General features: G+C 37.2%; 1 protein-coding gene across 1 annotated transcript in view; it reads right to left on the bottom strand.

Annotated features, from left to right (window-relative positions):
• The window catches only part of LOC121374796 (galanin receptor 2b-like), a 36,710-nt gene extending 18,324 nt beyond the window's left edge, over window positions 1–18,386 (bottom strand). Inside the window, exons 1-2 of the mRNA XM_041501907.1 lie at window positions 18,255–18,386; window positions 17,299–17,377 (exon numbers count right to left, since the gene is read on the bottom strand). Of these exons, the coding sequence (XP_041357841.1) occupies window positions 17,299–17,377; window positions 18,255–18,386 (211 nt within the window). The remainder of the gene's footprint in view (window positions 1–17,298; window positions 17,378–18,254) is intronic.
• Window positions 18,387–20,138: the final 1,752 nt, after the last annotated feature.

A 20,138-nucleotide genomic window follows, 5' to 3' on the forward strand; every position in this document is an offset into this window, starting at 1 on the left:
TAAAATATTGTGATACTTAGTTTTAATTATATTTATAAGATGAATGGGATAATTGACAGTGCTTCGTTTTTGATTCAACTCACCAATATAATAATATAATTTGTGAAGCCAACCAATATTTTTCTTTTCAAGGCTTGTGCATTCAGAGAAAGCATGTTGTAAAATAATGTTGTCCGTAGTTTGCATATGGGAGTAAAAATGTAACATTCTTTTTACCACAGACAACAGGAGTGGGTATAAACCTAGCCCAGCTCTAGAGGCCCAGTTATGGGTACGACTATTAACCTGTAGTGTTGATTTACAGAATTTTAAAAGCACTCTCTCTGGTAGGAAAGTTTCCAAAGATTTTAATGATATGAACTGGGCACCTCAAACCTCACTGGCATATAAAAGGACAGGCTCAACAAGATAATTAAATAACTGGCATGAAATGTCTACTGGTAGGTTAATATTTGAGAATTCTTTCTGCATATTTTAAATGGCTGATGGTTTTGTTGTAGACTGCAGAGGAATTTTTACATTAAAAATCATTTAAAATTGACAATGGGTAATAAAGAGAATAATCAACTCGCTACAAGGAGTTACGAATTATCTATCCCTCGTGAATGAATGTTCATTCACCCTGGACAGATAATTCATGATTCCTCGTAGCTCTTTAGTTATTCTCTAATTCTGCGGCGTTTTTTGACATCATGGGGATGCCCTCAAGATGACCCACGAGCATCTTGATTCCAATCATGTATAGTTAACCCTTTCACCCCTAGATATCTGCAATGTACCGTTCATTCTGTTGAGACTGATCCAAAATGATTCCTAAGGCCGAAAGGGTTAAAGACTCCGTGGGGTCCGTTGTAGATTATTTTACCTGAATGCCTTATTGTATATCAATCCAGGATTGTCTCTTAATGTTCCTAGCGTCCACTGATCCTCGATTTGTCATATTTCCCACTATCTTAATGCTCAACCGATAGCTCCCTGAATCGCCATTAAACTCTTCTTAATGCCCCGGCGATTAGTCGTTGGGTTTGCTGCTCTTAAAGCGTTACATTTAATAAAACCACACCACTATTATCGTACCACTAATAGGAGTCACGACTTGCTCATTGACACATAGAATGTTCATTAAATGACGGCTATTAAGGTTACAAACAGTTATCTTTGGCTTAAAGTAATAGACGACTTAAACCGTTGTTGCATGCATGGTCAGTAGGCCCATTGGGCTATTTCTCGTTCCAACCAGTGCTCCACATTGGCATATTAAAGGCCGTGGTATGTGTTATCCTGTATGTGGGATGGTGCATTTTAAAGACACTTGCTGCTAATGCTGACGATGGTTTCGTAAAACAACGCATCAAAGGGGTTTGTTCGATCACACAATCTTCTGTTTTGTCCAAGAAGTCATCTCTGGTATTATCCTTGCGATATGACAAAAACTATTATTTTCATTAATTATTCAAAGGTTAATCGACTTGTTTAAAGAGAAAAAAAAACATTTAAAGTTCGTTTAAACCTGGTTTCTGGGTGGGTGTTTGGTTTTTTTTTTTTTTTTTTTTTTTTTCGGATATGTAACAAAGAGAAAATGTTCCTCGTGTATTTGTGCAAATACTATTATCCACTGGCAATAAATAAACATACTGTTTGTGTTATACAGTTGTTATGAAGTATATACTGAGGCTGAAACTAATGTAGAATAACCTCAAAAATTAAACTGCGATTTTCAGCAAAAATTACATTAATAAAAAATCTTAAATGGTATGTAACCCCCACCCCCATTTTATGTCCGCTATATTGACTGCTTATATCAGTTTTATTAGTAAACGTTAACATTACTGGCAATATGAATTGATTTAGTCCATTGGGACCTTGTAAGAATTGTTTTGTAAAATACTGGTTTCTGACGGCCACTCGTATACTGGTTTCCCTCCTCCACGATGATGTTTGCACGTAGAGCGCTGACAGACGGATTCACATACAGGTGTAGAGAAAACACTCCAAACATAAACACCGAAGGTAATCATTCAACGCTGCTAAATCAACGACTTTATATTTATGCAGCTGTTGTCAATAGTTTCAATTAAAGCTATATTTCCCAATTAAAAAGTATTTGTGCATATCTATAGCAGGTTTCATGGCCATTAAATTGTTCACTAATGGCCACCGAACTTGTATTTTTTTCGTAGGAAGAAAATAACCCACAGAAAACACAAAACTTCACTTCCAACATATCAACACCATTATCTTACTTTCACAGCGGAATACCGAACGTTGTAGTAGATGGGTTGATAGTCAGTTAAGTGTCTCAGCCCACAATGAAGGTCGATGAATCATTTGCGAAAACGGTTACCGTATATCCAGTATAATAGCTTACTTTCTTGTACGTGAAGGGGTGGGGGTCGGAGCCTGGGTCGAGGGGGTTAGGGGGTGGGAGGGGGTAAGATGGCGTAGCCCAGTGGTAAAGCGCTTGCCTGATGCGTGGTCGGTCTGGGATCAATCCCCGTTGGTGGGCCCATTTGACTATTACTCGTTCAAGCCAGTGCGCCACAACTGGGATATCAAAGGCCGTGGTATGTACTACCCTGTCTGTGGGATAGTGCATATAAAAGCCGGCGAAAGTTGACACCTTCGCCCATGACAGACGTGTGTTACAACAGCTTGTTCTGAAATTCCGAAAATATCTACCGTCTCTTAATTAATTTTGTTGGGTATAAACAACAATAATTATATATCGAGATTTTAGCTTTACAAGAATGTGTTGCTAAAATGTTCACATCTTCACGTTTCGGAAAAAAACATTAAGACGTATACATATTTATTAGGGATAGATTTCTTCTGGCTTAAGTAGGGAACTGGCTAAATTAGCTGTAGAACTCATCATTGTGCTACGTAGTAAAAACAATATTGCCAGTTTTGTTATGTCTGAGTATTACGTAAGATAATTAATTTACGATCGGGTAACTGCATGATGATGTAATCGTATATTAGTTATCTGGAATATTCATGTCAACAAAAAATCAACATAACAACTGTCCTATAACGTTACAGATGCATTCTATTTCCGTTCTTATTTTTATTTTTCTTCGACTGAAAATAGGTGTAACTAATGGAGATAATTGTAAGTCTGATATATAAAACAATTGGTATTCTCTTTGTCGGTGGTGAAAAATTTAATTCGGCATATCACAGAATTTGAAACCACCTTGACTCGGGTTTATTTAAGGATTAGTTGATTAAGTTCTATAGGACGGTGAATGAAACTATTGATTGTTACATAGAGCAGATACCGGATTTGAAGCTAACATTATAAGTGACATTAATGCGTAATGTATCAGTTTGATACACTGATTACAAACACGGACTTGATTTTGCTGGCATATGTGATTGAAAACCCAAATCAAAAAATAAAAACGAAACAAAAGAAACAAAAAACTCCTCACCCTACTTCTAAACCAAAAACAAACAATAAAGCAAACAAACAACAATCAGCAGAAATCTTGATTTGTACTTAGCTTTATTTAAAACAACATCATCATCATCAACAACAACTATATCAAACAACAAACACCAAACAAAAATAAATCACGAAATCCTGCAACACTAACAACAAAAAACCCACTGTACAGAATTGGAATAGAAATTTAATGATATCTGGACTTTCAGTTTAACCATTTAATATGTGATATCGTCTTGTAAAACAGAGCATATTATTCTATTTGATATGTTAACAACTCGCTAGTACTGATTTCCAGCTGTTGTGGGATGGTCTTAAACATTCCGTTTTACTCTAGAGTCGACCTTTTTATACATTAATCTTTATTCATACACATATCGAGAAATTGGAGCGCTCTAACTAAACGTTTATGGCTATCTAACTAAACGTTTACAGGTTCACCAAGTCCTGGCGCAGTCCTTGTGGAAGTCTGTAAAGACACTATACAGATGGTTCATTAAGACGATATTTCAACAGGTTTCTCTCTAGAAAGAAGTAGAGCACAAATTCAGTTTTACTTTGTGTGGGAGGATCAAATGGTACCAATTTTGACAGATCAATGCTTGCAAATCAATGCATTATTGTTGAATCTCTTTAGTTGGTAGTTTATAAAATAAGGTGAAATCCTTCCAGATTATCGCATTGTGGGTAACGACGAATTGCCGTACTGTTTGTGAGCTGTAGGTGGTCAATCAATGATTGTGATACTCGGGCAATGACCGCTCGACATGTGCAGCTTCCAGTTGCCAATACACAAGTCTGTATGTCGTCAGAACTATAGTTAAAGTTTCTTTTGTTTAACGACACCGCTGGAGCATATTGATTAATTAATCAACGGCTATTTCGTGTAGACCATTTGGTAATTCTGACACGAGTCGTCAAAAGAAGACAGTTACATTTTCCCATTGGCAGCAGGGGGTGTTTTATATGCAATATGTCACAGAGAGGACAGCAGACATCACGGCCTTTGATATACCAGCCGTGGAGTACTGAAATTGAAAAAAAACCCAAATGGGTTCGCCGAGGAGGTTCGATATTTCGATCTAAGGACTGTAGGCAGTCACTCCACAGTACTACATCCCGTCTGTGAGATTTATATCGCTACATCCTTGCTGACCTGACATGTAATGGAATGCACCATGTGTTCTTCTCTGATGTGGGCTTTCCTTTATTTCCCGTTCCTAAGGCGGGACATCAGCCGGTGGTACAATGCTCGCTAGGTGAGCGGTCGGTCTAGATTGAACTCCTTCGGTGGGTCCTTTGGGCTAGTTCTCGTTCCAGGCAATGCACTCCGACTGGTATATCAAAGGCTGTGGTATGTGCTATCCTGTCTGCTACTAATGGAAAAGTGTAGTTAGTTTCCTCTCTTTGACTATATCAAAATTACCAAAATTACCTAATGTTTGACATATAATAGCCGATGACAAATAAATCAATTTGCTGTAGTGGTATTGTTGAACAAAACAAATTAACTTTTCCCCGTCCCAACCAGTGCACTACGAGTGGTGTACTAAACACTGTTGGAAAGTGCCTTTAAAAGATTCCTTGCTGCTAATGAAAAAATGTAGCCGATTCTCTCTAAAAAGGAATGACTGGCTGACAGAAAGAATGAATGAATGAATGTTTAATGGCACCGCAGCCAAAACCCCCACAAAACACCCCACCAATCCAACACAAAACCAAAAAACACATCATCTATTGGATGTAAAAAAAGAAGAAGAAAAAAACCCACAATGTAAAGAGCTGTGGATAAAACACCATACAATACGAATATCAAGCTTTTAATACATCCAATAGCCGATGATTAATAAAACAACGCGCTCTAGTGGCGTCGTTAAACAAAACGAATCTTTAAGTTTTTGGAAAATAGCAGTTGTCAAGATAACAGTACGGTAAACACAAGTAAGAGTAGTTTAAAATGTGCTGACATGTCGTCAAACAAACATCTATTTCATTTCAATTCTATACATGTCTAATTTATTCTTGTTTGAAAAAAAAATATGTCGACTTACAAGTAAAGAATGTAAAAGATAATATAAAACGAATTTTCACGTATTTCAAAAGATCGAACTCAACAATGACTGTCCGACAACTCGTCATGATCCCTATATCTGCTTTCTTCACGAATTTGTGTCTCTGTTTGCAGCACCAGTGTGCACACACTCCCCCAAAAGCATCCTGTTCTCATCCAGAATAGAAAACTTATTTAACGAAACAGAAAATAAAACCAAAAACCTATTTTAAAAATCACTAGATAAAGAAAGAATGTCTTTGGGTTGGGGACGAGAGGTGGAAAAACTGCTTCTGTACCGTAAGCTCTCTTGCTTAAGATTGGATTTAAATTAATATTAATTTGTTTAAACCCCATCATGAAATTTAAATCCTTTAAGAGAAGTTTGTTAAACCGTTGAAGGAAAGTATTACTAGCAACTCAGATCACCTAGCAATCACAATTAGAACGAAATGCGATTACTTTTATTTCACTAGTTTTGGTGAGTGCGGTTAAATTTTCGTTTAGGTTTGGTATAGTATATCAAGTAACTAGTTTTGCGGTAAGTCCAGTAAACGCAGTATATTCCCAAATATTTCTTCTTTTTCTTAAAGGGACATTCCTAAGTTTGCTACATTGTAAGATGTTTCCGACTAATACAATATTTCTACAATTAAACTTACATATTAAATGTTTTGTTTTTTGTTTAGAATATCAGTGTCTATATATTCAATGTGTTTCTGGTCGTCTTGATATTTGTAAGAAGCCCAAACTAGATTTTGTCTTCAAATATTTTCGTACGTACGAAAAAACTAATTTAAGAAGTGAAATGAAATTTAACCTGGTACAAATATTAGAAAGATTAGAAGCACGTTTAATATATAGCCACTGATATTTTATGCAGAAATATATATTTGATATGCAATTATAATCGTTAAAACGTCTTTGTTACTCGATAAAATCTGAAAAATTGCAGGAAACTCAGGAATGTCCCTTTAAGTCGTTGGGAATATGAAAAACAAGGGATGTGTATTATAAATATATATGTATTGCGATATATCATAATATGGCTTTCCTATATATATATATATATATATATATATATATATATATATATATATATATATATATATATATTATTTACCGCTCCGTCAATCGAATTTAAGGAAGACATGTAACTTTTGTTTTAAAATACATGGTACAAGAGAAGTTTATTATTTAAAAGATGCAATATATGGATCACTTCAATGAACACAAGCTTATTTAATAACGTCAGAATTTCCTTTTATCACATCTTTGAACATATTTAAAAAAAACATTCGAATCTAAGAGATCGGGGTTTCAGATTGACAACTAACATGGAATACGGAAATTCCCGAGTGTATTGGTACAAATGAATTGTATTGTATCATGTATTATTGACCATTTAGTCATAAGATATCGGTACTACAATTACACCGCGCATCTCTAGAAAGAACCTTCCGATGACAGAACTACACTTGTAGTCAATATTAATTACCGACAAATATGACGAAGAAACTTACCAGACAGATCTGATACGGCCATGTTGCACAGAAAGAAGTTCGTAGCATTTCGCAGTTGTGCAGTTTTCCCAACAATTATGATTAGAAACATGTTACCCAAAAGGCCGACGATGAAGGTTGTGATGTACAAAACTATTAAAACAATTGTTACAGGTGTGATGTCAGTCCTTCGACGAAAGGTAAATCCCGCAAGCATATCGGAACTGTTGTTGAATTCAAACAGATCGTACATTGCACTCTGCTATGAAATGTCGTATCCAATGTGATAATATTACTATTACGACATTCGTGACAAATTCGTCTATGTCCTTTAGTCCAGCTATTTACTGAAGACTGAAATTGTTATCTTCTGTATGAATGTATATAGTTAGTAAATACATCATCTAAGTCTTTGCCTACAATTGCAGCTGTAGGTACCAATCGAGGCTCAGCATATAACAGGGTTAGGAAATCACGATCAGACTTTCAAAGCAGACAACATTTTCCAAAGGTTGCTGCTAGATTGAGAAGAAATATTGATAAAACTTATGATCCAGTGTGGAACGTGATTTTTATTGTCAGATCACCATGACTTTGCCTCAGGGGAATTGACAGGACGTATGCCAACATCTCACGTCTCTAGACCATGCAGGTAAGACTTGGAAGCATCTACACGAATCTTGTTTTAATGAATGAAGATCCTTGACTCCACACCACCTCACACAAACACACACACAAACACGAGCGATTCTCCAACCGTTTGCCAGGATGATTTGCACCGGCGATTGCTTATCCGGTACTTTCTCATTACCGGGTTCGAGTGTGTGATAGCGCCTATGTAACACTGCAACCAACTGAGAGCAAGACTCAGCGATTCCTTGACCGCCGACTTAGATCGGTCTCTTTTGTGATAGTGGGTTTCGCACTGGCCGAGCGTAATAATCCACTAAACAAGAAACAAGACTCGTGGGTGTATTCATTAAGATAAACTGTCATGTTGTTGTCAGGTACTTCCTAAGTTATCTCCTGCTGATTGACATTCTCACTGGCCATGTTAGCCCGATCTTTTTAAATATATACACGGAAATAGCACATAGATACATAAGTTTGGTTTGCTTAACGACACCACTAGAGCACATTGATTAATTAATCATAGGCTATTGGATGTCAAACATTTGGTAATTCTGACGCTTAGTCATCATCATAAAAACGTATATTTTGTTCAACGACACCACTAGGGCATATTGAAATTAATTAATCATCGGCTATTGGATTCTAATACGTAATCATGAGATAAAACCCGCTACATTTTTCCTAATGCAGCAAGAAATCTTTTTATATGCATTTTCCCACAGACTGAAAAGCGCATAGCACGGCCTTTGTCCAGTTGTGGTGCACTGGTTGCAACAAGAAAACAAATCTCCATCAGTGGAATGGATCAACTGATGTGTTTCGACCCTGCGATGCAAACACCTAAAACGAACACTCAACCGACTGAACTAAATCCCGCCCTGATGCTATTTGCCGTAATATACAAGGCTTATTATTACATTATTATTTTGGTGTTCACTGGTGTTCTATTCAAATGTTTTGTATTTCTAAACCTAGTAAAGGATACACCTCTTTAACCAAACATATATGCACCTGGATTTATTGAAAGTATCTATATATTCTCGTGTATAAGTAAACCATATACATACATGCATTTGTTTTCAGAATGTGTCATGTTCCATATGAATCGTACAGAGAGAAAAATCACAATTATGGCAGCACTAAGTGAAGCTAGAATTACATTAAACATTTACGCTTCACGATAACGGTATCTGTGGGTGATGAGAGAATCACAGACAAGGGGTAATCTGGCAGGTTTAGCGCTGGGACGCCATGGGTGTGATCATTACAAAAAACAGCGTTCATCACAGTAACTCAGCGAACCAAATTTCTAATGTACATGTTATTAATTAGTTGCTGAATAAACGCTGGTTACACTAATGATGGCGATACAAATAGTTTAAGGTGGTGATTAAACCAAAAATATCTCGTCTGTTTGGATCGGCATCTTAGAATAGTTACACAGCCGACCAATAAGCGCCAGGACAATATCTGGTTAGAGCACATTAAAAGAGAAAAGTTATGACCTTCATTTTTCAGTTCTAAGAAATATTGATAAATGAAGAAGAGCCAATAATAAATCATGCTGTTTAAAGTGATTACAGAAGCACTCATTTAGAACAAAAACAAAATGGATTGAATGTCATATGTTTGGAAGAATTCAATGAAAAATGGACGCTTGATTACAAAAGGATTATTTAGTAACAGACGGCTGGCCCAAAACGCTGATTTTGCATATTAGTTGTCACGTAAGTATGATATATGGACACACGAATAGACACAAATCTGACATCAAATTACCACCACCACCAACACAGTTTGATGACAGATATATCGGACTAAAGAGTCAGTAGCGTGATATCGTTTGTAGAACAGCTAATCAACACGGCAGTAGGTTTTCACCTTCAGTATTGTCTGGGGCATTGGCGCGTCTAAGCATTCAGTTTATATCATGTCCATCGTGACAACTGCGAAATACGAGGCGAATTTTTATCTATGAAATAAGCAGAGTGCACTGCTATTTCTCGCTAGTTACACAGTACATGTACGTAAACATGTTAATCTCGTTCACATATATCTACTCCCCTCTTGTTCCTGAAAGAGTTCTTTGTCCGGTGATTTGAAGCAGAATATTGTAGTATAGCAAACAGAATCCTCCGTTAGTTCCACGAACCAAGTGCACCCACCTAACGTGGGCCCATATTTTCGAAGCTATCTGAGCGCTATGATATCGTAAAACTGTCTTAGGCTATGGCGAGTATCGAAGTGATGTCATAGCTTACGACGGATTTACGATATTGTAGCTCTAAGATGGCTTCGAAAATCTGTAACCAGGCACGTATGGACCATATATCTGGCAGGGGAGGGAGGTGACACAAACAACGTCAATGGGATGGGAGACACCAGTCACCAATTCGCGTTTGTTTCTTTATTTATACAGTTATAAAAAAAAACCCAGTTATACAAAGGTATGTAGTGGCCTTACATATCCTATGTCATTTATTAAAACCTTCTGGGTGATAGCCGATATCTGGATACGAATTAAGTACCTGTCACCTGCCACTCATAAAATCAGACGACCTAATCAGTACGCCACCGAAAGACAGTGAAAAAAGTGATTAATCAAACGTATTCTGGGGGAGATGTTATTGGTCACCAATTCCTTTCTCTTTTTTTTTCTTGTTGGGAGACGGTAATGCAATGTTAATACAGTATACCAACATTCAGGTGGCAAGGAAGTAAATCATAATACACTGTCCATCATGCTAATATAAACGCACACGTGTGAAGATGAATAATTGTTGTGGGTAAATCGCATATATAGTGATAATAACCAGTCGATGATTTGTGCTTCAAAGGTATCTGAACTAGGTGTTATCATCCTAAATCAGTAACAAACACTTTTCAGCTTGAAAATACGCCCAATTTGCCGTTTCATAACTGCTAGGAAGTCGCTACACATTAAAACTCGCGGTACACAGAAATATGTGATGGAAAGTGATATCTCTTTAACAAACTTGTGAACAACACACACAGGTGTAACTCTGCATAACATAATGCGTGTAGTTTGTATGTAGTCGCTGAAATGATATTTTTTTAATGTTACGTTTTATGTTTATCATTCATTTAAATGTATGTAATATGTAACATCATCTCGTGGAATGGCATTTGCCACTACATTTATTGGAATAAATATTGTTAAAAAAAAATCCTGCCAAATGCCAAACTTCTTACTAACTTGCAAACCACTAACACATTTTATGTTTCATAAATAGGCTGTATTTACAATACATATATTATATTCGTTGTTGGTTGGTCTGCCATTAAAAACATAGTATTTACTTCCCTGCTTCCATAAAGCCAGCGGGTAAGGCACCATGCTAGATAGGGCACGCAAGAAGCTTTAAATATCTCCTGAAGAGTCCAATTATACTGCCATAAGTGTGATCTTCAGGGACAAATTTCCGACGACTGGCCTTCGATTGAAAACATATTGCCCCTTATTGTGAATAGAATAAATATTACCACCGAAGAAATACATCAATAAGCAAACACATTTCCAATAATAACAATAAGCAAAAACATTTCCAATAATAACAGCAATAACTAGACAAGACTATATGTGTCAAGTGCAGCAAACAGTGACGACACGACATTCTATGATGGAATATGTTGTACATGCTGATCATATAATATTTGAAGTCTTGAGAACCGTCTACTTCGTAGATGCCAGTTATTATTCGAGTTGATGTATGAATATCTATATATTGTATGTATGTCGAGGTTGACTGTTGCATACATAGATATTAACGCATTGACGCAGGAGCTAATTAAATCCTTTTTGGCCTCACAAATTGTCCCATGCCGTTGCTGGGACTAGAACCTATGGCACCGAATCGCCCACAGATTGCAAGACTAACCACGATGCGCTCTAAGCTATTTAGGCATTCATAAAAAGGAAAAAAAAGAAAGAAATGTTTTATTTAACGACGCACTCAACACATTTTATTTACGGTTATATGGCGTCAGACATATGGTTTTGAGAGGAAACCCGCTGTCGCCACTACATGGCCTACTCTTTCCGATTAGCAGCAAGGTATCTTTTATTTGCGCTTCCCACAGGCAGGATAGCACAAACCATGGCCTTTGTTGAACCAGTTATGGATCACTGGTCGGTGCAAGTGGTTTACACCTACCCACTGAGCCTTGCGGAGCACTCACTCAGGGTTTGGAGTCGGTATCTGGATTAAAAATCCCTTGCCTCGACTGGGATCCGAACCCAGTACCTACCAGCCTAACCACGACGCCACCGAGGTCGGTCCATAAAAAGGATGCTCTTTAACTCAACCACATGTATGTATGTATGTATGTATACATGCATGTGTAATGTGCGTGCGTATATAGTTATTTATTTACGGACAGGTATTCTGTGTACTGATAGGTAATACAACACTGCGCTACTCTGTGGGCTGCTGAAATTGAAGCACGTCGGATGAAGTGAATACTAAAGACACTCTGTTTTACTGGGTCGTTAGCGGCTTCTCCTCGTTAAACGCACATTACCTGTCCGCAAACATTAACAGGGAGCATTCAACGGGCTTTTAAAGTGCACACAAATAACATTTACAACGATGGTCCTTAAATACTTGTTTATATTTTAAGCTATCCGGTAGCGACAGGGATTCAAACAATGAATCCCCAAATGAGAATAGACATTTCCTCCATTACTGATGTCCAGATTGTGCTTTGTGAACAAAAAGCGAAATTAATCCATTCAGCACCAATGTAATTCCCTACCGTGTTGTCGGTGAGGCGAACATACGACCACCACTTTTGATTTACCAACTAACCGATATATAAAGGATTCGTCACGAGTGTTTCTAATATGGAAAATATCAACCTAGTGTTAGTTAATCGGTATTTATCGAAGCTCCGCTAAGACAAATACCGATAAAAGACACGAGGTTGATATTTTTCATGCTAAAAACACGAGTAGCGAATTCTGTTTATCCTATAACTCTCTTAAAATAGTTTTTAAGTTGATATTTACAAAACAACACATTCAATGCAGCGTTAATCGCGGATTGATACGCTTCAACGAAAGACGTTCAATCACCTGATTGGGCGTCTCGCTACTCTCATAAGAAGTAGATTACGCCACGATATAGTTCTCCAATAACTCTAAGAATTAATAGATATAAATAACAAACTCATCAGTTTATAGTTTGTAACTGGTCATTATTCATAACAATAAAATATTTAAGTAAATAGTTAAAACCCAGAAACGATTAGTAAAAAAAACAACGAGTCAACAGGACAGCGCTTTGACCTACATACGGCGCGGCAATGTGTGAATTGATAACTATTCACTGCTCAAGTCGAGGATTCTTCTGCGTTTGATAGACAGGAATGGGAGATTTGTTCAATACATTAAAGAATTTATCAAAAAGTTGCATGTCATAAAGTGTCTTTTTAGCGGTGTTTGCATTTTGGTTAGTGGAAATAACTTCATCGATCATGAAATCTTTCACTGGAATAAATCTACCTGTGTCGTCACGGTTAGATCTAATGATTGACGTCGTCTGCAAGTGGTCCGATGTCAATGGCGTTTGACAGTTCGCTACTGAGGATAACCGAGGTTTATTAAAAACATGTTCGTAATCAGTTCCGTCAATACGTACCTTGTATTCAGAACTGTCCAGCACAGCTTGAATCGTTCCATAACCGTTTTTGTCAATAATCTATGTGTTTTTTCGGAAAGAAATTACGAAGTAGTTCCGGTCTGATTACCTACAGACCTTGCAAATTTGCATATACCTTGCACATTTGCATACCATCATTAGCCGGGTTAATAAACTGAATTATCACATAGGTTTATGACATGGATATATATCATGGGTAAGTTATAGGATAAATACAGAATAATACAAAAGTGGCTGTTAGATACCATTTATCCTACAACGAGTTGTTTTAAAATGTATCTAACGAGCAAAAGCGAGTTGGATACGTTTTAAACGAGTTGTAAGATAAATGGTATCTAACGGACACGAATGTATTATTATATTTCTTACATATCCTCAAAAACCAGGTTTTAATCAAATTTTAAGATCTGTGTCGACTAAAAGCTATTTACAGCCCTTGCACTTACGCGTCACAGACAAATGATTGTTAGATTAACTATACGTCACAGTGCGATCGATTTCGACCATGCTGTTTTCATTGCATGCACGACATTGGTGACCTGGTCATCACCTAGGAGCAGCTAGTCGTATGTCTTGATATTATTAACACAGGTACATGTGAAAAATTAATCATTAACCTGGAATGACCGACAGCTCAAATAGTTAAAGTTTATGCTAAGAACAACATAATTAACAATGTATTGCTTTTCGTTTCGCTGTGCCTAACGGCACCACTAGGGCACATCGATTTACAAATCATCCGCTATTGGGTGTTAAACATTTGGTATTTCTGACACGTAACGTTCCGCGGAAATCTTTTTATATAGATATGCACGGACAGGAAAGCATTGATTGCGCCGGGGACAATTCCAATCGGCCCGCCGAGAAGGTTCGTTCCTACGTCCCAAGCACACCAGACGAACGTTCTACTGACTGAGCTAGATCATACTCCAGATTGAACTGAACATGTGCAGAGAGGAGCTCCTGTCGTGGTTGGAGAGACAAGGACTGGGATGTGGAGGTGGACAGCGAAATAAGTTGAACGATAGGAGGAGTTGCTAGACCGGAAAGAAACGAGACGGAATTCAAAGGAGAGAAAGGAAAGGAGGCAGTGGTATACAAAGGAGAGAAAAAAGAAGAATATGTGTAGATTTCAGGTACTACTAGTTCTGGCCTCAGATAAGTAATTACAATTGAAGATGTAATTTACAACATCGTCTCCTAATTAAGAAAACAACAACTACACTTCTGTTTGGTAAACTAGCGTGTTCTTGTTATCAACGTATACGAGTCGTTAGACAGATAGTTGTTTCCTTTTCAATGTATACGACCAAGTGACAAACGCTTTATATCCAAAAACACACCAGATCTGGGTCTGGGTGTGGGTTTCTCGAGTGTTTTCAGTCGAAAATTAAACGCACTGTAAAAGACACCAGGGGCCTAATTCACTAAACTCTCGTAACTTTGTGATCGCGCAGTCCAGAGCTAAATGAATTGTAAAGAGAATGATTTGTTGTCTATATATTGGTAACTCGTAACATTTTCAGATTCGGACATAAAACTCCCCACAACTGGCATGTGGCCTTTAACACACACGCGAGACACCGACCCAGACCTAGTCCCAACTTCGGTGTGTGTTGGGCCTTATCATCCACGTGTGGCATCACACTGCTACAGAAAATACCAATGAAAGCGTCGCGCGAATTCACCACATGCATGTTGATGTATTGTATATGAACTAGATTAATTACTACATCTAAACGATATCGAAGAATGGCGTGTCAGTGGGTAAAATGATTCGAGTTATTTATTCCAAATGGTTTATTAAAGGGACATTCCCGAGTTTGCTGCATTGTAAGATGTTTCCCACTAATAAAATATTTTTACGAATAAACTTAGATATTAAATATATTTTCTGGTTTAGAATATCAGTGTCTGTATATTCAATGTGTTTCTGGTCGTTTTAATATTTGTAAGTAGTCCAAACTGGATTTTGTCTTCAAATAATTTCGTACGTACGAAAAAATTATATTTTAGGAAAAAAATGAAATTTAACCTAGTACAAATATTATAACGATCAGAAACACGTTTAATATACAGCTACTAATATTTTATGCCAAAAAATTTATTTGATATGTAATTACAATCGTCAAAAAGTCTTTGTTAGTTGATAACATCTTAAAATTTGAAGCAAACTCAGGAATGTCCCTTTAATAATACCAATGTAGTCTCGATATTGCAACTTCGGTACTCTGCGTGTTTCCATCGGCTTATCTGTCCCAGGGATCTGCGTGCTCGGTGAAGAGCTACTGACAAACGGTTTGTGGTGGAGTCCGATAATGGTCATACTGCACACTATACAATACGCATTCAGTGAGAGACTGCTTTGGCTAAACGAAATAGTTTAATGTATGTTTACAATAAAGTCAATTTCTGCTAAGGGGAGTTGAGCACGGAACTCTTTACGTGTGAGTCTAGTGATCTACCAAATGAGCTGATAGAGAAATAGCCTCCAACTGTTGCCACTAGAAATATATTGTGCAAATACTGCTATACCTCCCCCACCCCTCCTCTCAAGTAAAGCTATGCCCCAGAGCTGCTGTGGAACATGGGCAGTTGAACTGTAATGGGTCCTGACTGGGTTATATTTGTGTGCAAGATTCAGACTGCCAACTGTCAACTGCCAACAGAAGGTTGGCTAACTCGACGGTTGCGTTGAAATTTCCGACTTATGATGGGTGTGCTCAGATTAACAACAAATGGGTTATACGACGAGAATCGAGTTATAAGAGCTCTTAGACTAACAACTGGAAGTTGGTAGTCTGAAACTAGCATTACATTCAGTCCCTACGTTGGCTCCCAATGTGACAGAACAATTACCCTTAGCATGGAGAATGCGAACCATGGATCCTCTGTGTGTGATTCCAGCTCTCTATCAACCGATATAATAGTGATATTCTCACCAGCTACTACACTTTAGTTCAAACAGTATTACATATTTTCTACAACAAATTACAACTTAAACATAAACACCACTAGTAATGTACTGACACGTTGCAAAATCACCACTGTCTGCAGGTATTTGTAGGTTAAATGCTGCAAGTCTGCGATATAAAAGGAGGTTGAGTTAAAAGCTGCTATTTTCCAGGAAAACGAAACGTAATGGCAGGCAGTGACAGGAACACTCAGTACGTGTCTGTAGCACCTAGCAATCAAGACACTATAGGCCGTTACAGCCATCGAGTGCTAGTCGATCACATTCCATGGAGAAGACGAGGAATAACATATGTTTTCTTATATACCCGTTGGTAAAGAGCATCATTCGTTATTTTTGATAACACATGCTAATAACACACATATGTGTGATAGCAATTTAAAGATATATGACTAGCTGCTCTAAGGTGATGACCTCATCGCGACTGCCATACCATCCATGAAAAAATTCATGATCAAAATAGATTGTTTTGGTACGTATATATAGAATACTATACGAGTTTTCGCTAGATATCTTTTTTACGAAATGAGTGAACTTCCCAAGGTATCTGACCGAACGAAAGTGAGGTCAGATACTTTGGGAAGTTCACGAGTTTCGTAAAAATGATATCTAGCGAAAACGAGTGTGGTATTTTATTTATTACCTACCTTCAAACAATTGAATATTTGTCATAAAAAATAGAAATTCCTGCATTTCGAATATGTAAACATTTTACACTGTGGCGGAAAGATATCACAAGACTGTGCACTACGGTATGTCCCAAAGGTCGCCGCTTAACAAAATAGTTTGTTCTACTTCCGGTTTTTTTTTAAAAATCCATATTTCGTCCCCAAACCAGTTCGCTACCTGTCTGGTCGTCCCAGTTTTACATATATACATGTATATTTTTATTACAGAAAAAAATTAATGAAATACATAGTAAAAGTTGTGGAATGTTGACAACGTAATTTTTCATGAATTAAAAAAAAAAGTCCCGGTAGACTTACTGTCCAACCAATGAAAAGACGTACATCCGGTACGACCCTCGTGGTGCGTACCGTATTTGTACGACACCGCTATACGTTCACAAGGTGGGTGATAAACGTTAATCTGAAATTGATATGTCTCTGACGCATAAGTTAATTATAAGCGCCAGGGCCTTAAAGAGGTTTTAGTTACAAAAGATGTTTAAATTAATTTTAACTTCTTCTCTTTTTTGAGGATATGTAATAAATAAAATACTATATTTAGATTCGTTAGAACTCATTTATCTTACAACTCGTTATTTAAAAAACTTATTCAACTCAATTTCACTCGGTAGATTCATTCTAAAACAACTCGTAAAAATACATGATATCTAACGACTACTCATGCAATATGTTCTATTTCCAAAACAGACATGTCCATGCAGTGGGGGGGGGGGGGGGGGGGCGTTAAACGACTAGTAACTGCTTCATAACGGAGTATACTGATGTACGTAGCCTCAAAAAAGAATTGGCTGAAAACGTTCTGTGATATAATTCAGACAAAACTATTTGTTTAATGTAACGTAACCTGTATTGAAAATAATTCTAATATCCATCAACCATCTACACCCTTAACAGGTATATGTCCAATTTTAAGTCCGTATGTTTCATGAAATGTATCTGTAGAAACTGAAGGTCTCTCTCTATTAAAAACACATTTAAAAAATCATCTATAGTTGTCATTTACAAATGATCGTTTTCCAGGGGTTATACGTTCTCTTCCCGTAACTAGATGTGTATACGGATGAATAATCACACCAAAAATGTTATGAAAATAAGATTTTCATTAAAAATGTTTTCTCTTGATCCAAGAGGCACAGAAATGCGTGTACTCATGTAAAGAAAGTTAAAGTTTTTCTTAACGATACCACTAGAACACATTGATTTATTTATTGCACGTCAGACACTGAGTCGTTTTGACGTGTTTAGTCTTAGAGAGTTTCTTCTTTGCGTTCGCTGACTACACTTCTAAATTTGATCGTGCGATGAAGACCATCGTCCTCTCTAGGTCCTCCTTGTTGCCATAGAGCTTGGTAGCAAGAGATTCTTGGTGAGGCCAGATCTCCTCCCTGGTCTTCTGCTGCTGCGGACATCTCTGGAGGATGTGCTCTGTTGTCTGGTCTTCTTGACCGAATGTGCATATAGGCGAGGAGGCAAGGGTCTTAGAGAGGAAACCCTCTACATTTGTTCCATTAGTAGCAAAAGATCGTTTATATGCATATCTCATAGACAGGATAACACATAGCACGGTATTTGATATACAGTCGTAGTGCACTGGCTGGAACCAGAAATAGCCCAGTGGGCCTACTGATGAGAATCGATCCTAGACCGACCTCGCATCAAGCGAGCGCTTTACTAACGGACTACGTCCCGCCTCAGCTTGCCAAGAAGTGAGTGCACGTGCAATGCATGTGTACTTCGTTGTGAAAAGCATATCATCAACGTGTAATATTTAGTAGTTAGAAATCCTGGACATTAGATAGCTGATGTCCCCGATATACTGGACAACTTGACGTCATACATGTTTACCATTTACTGGACAGTCTGATATAATATTCATGCACCATTTACTGGACAATTTGACGTCATATACGTTCACTATTTACTGGACAATCTGACGTTATATACGTTCACCATTTACTGGACAAATTGATGTCATATATGTTTGAACAACGTAAATGTTTATCTCAAATGCTGGTTTTCTTGTTTCTATTTATATCCAAATGTAAATGTCATTATTAAGAATTCAAGAATTCTGCCCAATTAACTGACTATTCCAGCAGGTGTTTTCACAACAAGAACGTGACAGTACGGCACCTAACTGTAGACAAACTGATGCCCACTAATTGCTGCCATGCACATGTCTGAACTGTCCTAATTATGTAGAATCTGAAGAGCATGTTCTTATTCACTGTCCTCTTTACATAAAACAAACACCAAGCTTGCTGCAATCTGTGTCCACGCAATGCAGTGTATCATTAATTTGGTTTAATAAGTGCACATGTCAGTGGACGTAATCATGAAAGGACTAACACTTTGATTATTCCTGCTAACTGGGGAAGCCATTTGTTACTTTTTGATGCGTCCAGTACTCTAGTTTGGGGCGAAGTGACGTCATCTCCGACCAACTCCTGTATGCACAATGTAAACAAAAGCAGTAATTTACGACAATGCGATTCTCGTTGATCAATCTGACTTGTATAACAACATAAATGACGTGATAATATAATAAACTATTTAACTATCGAAATGGGGTTATAGTATTTTTCTCTGTTAAATAATCCAAAGGAAAAATGTACACTATTAGGCCTATTGGTATGCTACTTTGGAGTAAAAACGACCACCCATGATACTGCCAAAAGTTGCCATCTTATTTTATTACGGCGGCAAAGATTTGTTAATACATATAGACATTATACATATTTTATGGTTTTTAGTTTTATTTCTTGTAAATACAATACTTTAAAAATATATTTATAGACTTTTAATAGCTTTAAAGTATCTCATAACTCCATAGGAGTGGCTTGTGTACTTTTGCTGCTGTATTATTACTGTTGAACTCTTGTTTTTATTTTAATCTGTACACAAAGTGAGACGTAAATAAAGAATTTATCTGTCTGTCTGCTTTGTGAAAATTGATATACAGAAAAACAAACTATAGTTGCCACAGAAAATAAATAACAATAGTGGCAAGAATGTAAATAAAACAAATAGTAAGCTTGCTGCAATCTGTGTCCACGCAATGCAGTGATTCTTTAATTTAGTTTAATAAGTGCACGTGTCAGTGGACGTAATCATGAAAGGACTAACACTTGATGGATGACATTTTGAAAAACTCGCAGCTC

Source organism: Gigantopelta aegis, chromosome 6 (genome assembly GCF_016097555.1).
Source record: "Gigantopelta aegis isolate Gae_Host chromosome 6, Gae_host_genome, whole genome shotgun sequence".
Classification (NCBI taxonomy): Eukaryota; Metazoa; Mollusca; class Gastropoda; order Neomphalida; family Peltospiridae; genus Gigantopelta; species Gigantopelta aegis.